This window comes from Suricata suricatta, chromosome 9 (genome assembly GCF_006229205.1).
Source record: "Suricata suricatta isolate VVHF042 chromosome 9, meerkat_22Aug2017_6uvM2_HiC, whole genome shotgun sequence".
NCBI classification, from domain to species: domain Eukaryota; kingdom Metazoa; phylum Chordata; class Mammalia; order Carnivora; family Herpestidae; genus Suricata; species Suricata suricatta.
In genome coordinates, this window is record NC_043708.1 from 139,587,291 (window position 1) to 139,591,675 (window position 4,385).

The window sequence follows — 4,385 nt, forward strand, 5'->3', positions numbered from 1 at the left end:
GGGGGGGGGGCTGCCATGGGACTCCTAGAGGGGCTGTGCACGGCAGGACCTGTGGCCCCAGGAGAGCCAGGACCGGAGTGGCTGCCCCCCACCCCAGGGCTTCTTCTGGTCCCAGGAGGAGAGTCGCTGGTGGAGGGTCCTGTGAGGCCCTGCGGCTGGGAACTCAGCCTTCCCTGCCCAGACCAGAGCACCTGCATGTGCCTGGGATCCGAGGCCGTCAGGCGGGAGGGGACCCGCCCACTTGGCCTGTGGTGTAGACAGAATGAGCTGGGGCTGAGGGCCCTCTGCCCTTGGGAGCCCCTGACCAGCTCCCCCTGCCCTCCTGCCTCCACTCCCCCGTTCTCTCTTCCTGTCAGAAACCCTGAGAAAGGACGGCCGTGTTCGGCCATGTCTGGGCTGTGTCCTGAGCACACGACCGTGTCTAGCGTGATCTCCGGGCAGACACGCTGCTCACAGCCAGGACTAGGCTGTCCCACAGATGAATGATTTGAGGTCCCGGGTAGGGTTGCTGAATGAGAACACAGGATGCCCAGTTGAGTTGGAATTCAGATAAATGGAGGGATTGCGGTGTCTGGGCCACACTCACTACGGCTTCCTGCCCGAGGAACTGCTGTGCCCAAAGCCGTGTGGCTGAGGAGTGGCTGAGCCGTGACAGGGCCAAGGCCAGTGTGGCCTGAAGCCATGGGGCACCTGTCACGGGCTCTGAGACCCTGGCAGTGGCCTGGACGGAAAGACCTCCGAAGGGCCTGGAGACACCCCCCCACCTTACATTCAAACCGAGCACCCACAAGCATAGGATGGAGCTGGAAAATTCTGGGTCCCTCGGGGCAGTAGCAGTGACCTGAGCTGCTCATGCGTGAGGGTCCCTCTCACCAGCTGGCGGCCACCCCCTCCCACCACGGAGCCCACCTTGTGTGTCCGTCCAGCCTCCTTGCTCCTGGCTCCTGGGATTTGTTCATAGGTGTTCCTGGACTCGGGGAGCGCCGGGGGCTGCGAGACGCCCTCGAAGCTATGGTCTGTGGGTCCTGGAGGCCTGCTGGGCGGGGCACCGGCTCCAGGGCCCAGGGGCCCGGCTGAGCCGCCCCGGCAAACTGCAGCCTGCGCATGGCTACTGCCGTCCTGCTCTGGCACGTCCCCGGGCCCTGGTGGGGCGCCTGCCGTCTGCGGGCGCTCATGCGGGTCTGCAGAGCCGTCCTGGGAGCAGCGCTGGGCCCTGTGGCTCAGCTTCAGAGCCCCCTGGCTCCAGGAGGCGGCGGAGGATCCGAGGGCCTCAGAAGCGGGGGCCAGGAGGTAGCCCCGGGAAGCGGGAGGCACCACAGGGCCCTGGTCTGGGCTCACCCCAGAGAGGGCTGGCGCTGGACCGTCAGGCCTGTTCTGGCCTCCGTCCGAGAGTCCCCTCAGGAGCGGCTCCTGGCCCGGGGAGCAAGCCCGGCTGCCCAGTGGCCCCGGGCCGTGCCTGCCGGACACCTCTGCGCCCAGGCCTGCCCGCGCCTGGTTCACCTTCTTCAGTTCCGAGTAGATGATGTCGTTGGGGCTTCCAAAAGACTCGTCCAGAAGGAAGGCACTCCTCTCCGGGAGGAGAGGCGCCTCGACAGGGGCCTGGGGAGACGGAAACGACCTCTCGCGGGTGGCCCCTCTGAGATGCCCTCGGGTAGCAGAAGGTGGCCCGCAAGCTGAGATCCCCGCGCTGGCTCCGCTTCCCTGGCCCGTGGGGGCGCTCGCCGACCAGCTCCCCGCCGGCCCCACGCCCCTGCGTCTGCTCTCTGCCTTGGCCTCCGAGGCCTGCTGTCAGCACCCACACTCGTCCTGCCCTGTCCTCCTCCACAGTGGTCCGCGGGTCCCTCAGAGCCCCCTGAGCCCACCCACTCGCTGCTCCCCCCTTCAGGACAGACACCCCGAGTCCGCCGTTTGTGTATTCGTGCCACACACGTTTACTGAGCAAACTGTGTGCTGCGCAGCGTCCCGGGTGCCGAGGACTTGGTGGCAAGCAGGTTGCCATTCTCAGCTGCGAGATAGGCAGCAGCCCACTCCGTTACATCATCGAATAGGACTGGTGCGCGATCACAGGCCCCGGGGTCAGGATCGGCGGGTGAGGAAGAGCGGGGCAGCTCCGCGCTCTTTCCGGAGCGTGGGGAGGTGACATGCAAGCAGAGAACACAGCGAGCCGGGCAGCATCTGTGGGAAGAGCTCGGCAGCCAGGGCACAGCAAGTGCAAAGGCCCTGAGGTGGGACCGAGGTTCGTGCGATCAGGGAAGAGCCACAGGCCAGTGAGGCTGGAGAGCGGGAGGTGGCGGGGGCCCCGCCGAGGCCCCCGCGGAGCCGGGGGACGGCCTCCGGCCTGGTGCGTGCTGTGGTCTGCTGTGCAGGAAGAAAACCTCTCTGAGCCCCTCTCAGGAGGTGAGGTGGGCAGGAAGTACTGACTCACAGGCACCTCACCGACAGTTTAGAGCAAGTTTCAGGCATTTGTTTTTATATATAAGTTTTTTAAAATACTTAGTTTGGGGGCTCCTGGAGGGCTCAGTCAAACATCCGACTTTGGCTCAGGTCATGATCTTGTGGTCCATGGGTTGGAGCCCCGCATCGGGCTCTGTGCTGACAGCTCAGAGCCTGGATCCCACTTCTGATTCTGTGTCTCCCTCCATCTCTGCCCCTCCCCTGCTCACACTCTGTCTCTCTCTCAAAAATAAACATAAAAAAAATTATTTTTGAGGTGGGGGAAGGGCAGAGAGAGAGGATCCTAAACAGGGTCCACACAGACAGCACAGAGCCAGACACAGGCCTCGAACCTACGAACCATGAGATCCTGACCTGAGCCGAAGTCAGATGCTACACAGACTGAACCCCCCAAGGTCCTCCCTTCAGGCATTTCTTACTCATCTCATTCAAGCCTCAGAGGAAGCTGGGGAAGATAAACCCAGGTAAACTGAGGCACACAGCTAGAAAGGCCCAGCCACGGCTTGAACACACCCGGCTGGCAGAGGCAGGTCCCGGCGTGGGTGACCCCGCATCTCTCAGGGCCCAAATCTCACCCCCTGCAGCCTGAGGGCTGGACCTCGGGCCGCAGGCACAGCCCGACCCGCCAGGTCAGAACACTCCTCACCGCCAAGCACTGGTCCTCAGAGAAGCTGCCAGAACTGGCATCCAGGCTCTTTGTGTGGAGGAAGGACACCTGTGGCTTCGGGCCGGGGCGGGGGCCGGCGGCCTCGTCTGGGCCCCCCAGGGCGGGGGCGGCTTCCAGGCCTGGGGTGCTGCCGTGGAGGCCCGGGGTGATGGCGTCATACACGTTGCTGTCCTCTGGCTGGGGCGGTGGGGGTACAGCGGGTGTGTGGTCATGCACCCCTTTCCAAAGAGGGACCCTGACCCGGCACTGAGTGGACACCCCAGGCTGGGCAACTGCCCCCCACCCCCACTCTGGAGGAGAGACGTGCGTACCCGGGGGCAGACGGCAGACAGGGTCTCCCCAAAAGGCTCAAACTGCACCTTCTGGTAATGGCGCACAAGCTCGGCCAGCGTGCCGTGGCTGTGCGTGTCCCCTGAGACGAGGTAGCGCCGGTCTTGGAGCTGGTTGATGACAAAGTGCCGACAGCGGTCACTGCCCCTGCAACACAAGGACATGTGGCCTGGGGGCTGCGGGCCTGGAGGGCACGGGGGTGGGGGGGCGCGGGGGTTGTGGCCCGGAGTGCGCCAGGCAGGGGTGCAGGGCAAGGGGGGCGCTGCGGGCCTGGAGGGTGCCTGAGCCTGCTCCGGGGTGCAGAATGACAGGGTCACCACAAAGGTCCGTAATCACAATAACCAGTGAGGCAGCATTTTAGAAAATCCCAGTCAATACCAAAGTTCCATGATGGACAAAGTATCACGGTCTTAAACCAAGACAAGGTCTAAAACTGCGCACACTCAGCCTCACTTGTCACCCCCCACCCCACCCTGCTGGAAAGATGGGGCTCTCCAGCCCTACCCCCAACCTGCCCCCTTCATCGTCCTCCTTTACGGGAGAATACGTCTACAATGACATGTATGTGTCCCAACTGTGCACAGGGACAGACTTCCACATGCGAACACTCCTGTGGGACCAGCACCCAGAGCAAAACGGGAAACATGCCCAGCTCCCCAAAGACCCCCTCCCGCCCTGTTCCGGCCTGCGCCGCGACCCCGCCCTCAGCAATCCGGTTCCTGGCCACGGAACTTCACATAAATGGACTCAGTTTTCCTTCTTTGTGTCTGGCTTCTTCACTCAACGTTGTACCCTTGAGACTGACTGGCGTCCGGCCGCTGTCCTGGCCGTTCCCGTGCGTGTGCTTCGGCGCGCTCCAGGTCGGGATCCGGAGTGTGGCGGTGCGAAGCTGATCCCAGGCCTGGGACTGGAGCCCTGGCCTCCCTTCCTGACG

General features: G+C 64.0%; 2 protein-coding genes across 2 annotated transcripts in view; one reads left to right on the forward strand and one right to left on the reverse strand.

Moving 5' to 3' along the window:
- LOC115302421 (SH2 domain-containing protein 7-like) overlaps nucleotides 1-677 on the forward strand; it is a 2,915-nt gene extending 2,238 nt beyond the window's left edge. The window contains exon 3 of the mRNA XM_029952325.1: nucleotides 605-677. Coding sequence (XP_029808185.1) covers nucleotides 605-677 — 73 coding nt within the window. The remainder of the gene's footprint in view (nucleotides 1-604) is intronic.
- A 94-nt stretch (nucleotides 678-771) lies between these two features.
- On the reverse strand, nucleotides 772-3,624 carry LOC115302422 (SH2 domain-containing protein 7-like). The gene is made up of 3 exons (XM_029952326.1): nucleotides 3,433-3,624; nucleotides 3,101-3,298; nucleotides 772-1,599 (listed from the first exon to the last, which is right to left on the reverse strand). The coding sequence occupies exons 1-3, from the start codon at nucleotides 3,613-3,615 to the stop codon at nucleotides 772-774; spliced, it is 1,209 nt and encodes a 402-aa protein (XP_029808186.1). The 5' UTR covers nucleotides 3,616-3,624.
- Between the last annotated feature and the right edge of the window lie 761 nt (nucleotides 3,625-4,385).

Excerpts from the sequence above, each read along its gene's own strand:
- LOC115302422 (XM_029952326.1), bottom strand. The coding sequence starts at position 3,615 with ATGTCCTTGTGTTGCAGGGGCAGTGACCGCTGTCGGCACTTTGTCATC. Across the intron at positions 3,299-3,432 it reads TGTCTGCCGTCTGCCCCCGG|CCAGAGGACAGCAACGTGTA; the intron begins GTACGCACGTCT and ends CCACCGCCCCAG. Across the intron at positions 1,600-3,100 it reads CTGAGGACCAGTGCTTGGCG|GCCCCTGTCGAGGCGCCTCT; the intron begins GTGAGGAGTGTT and ends CCGTCTCCCCAG.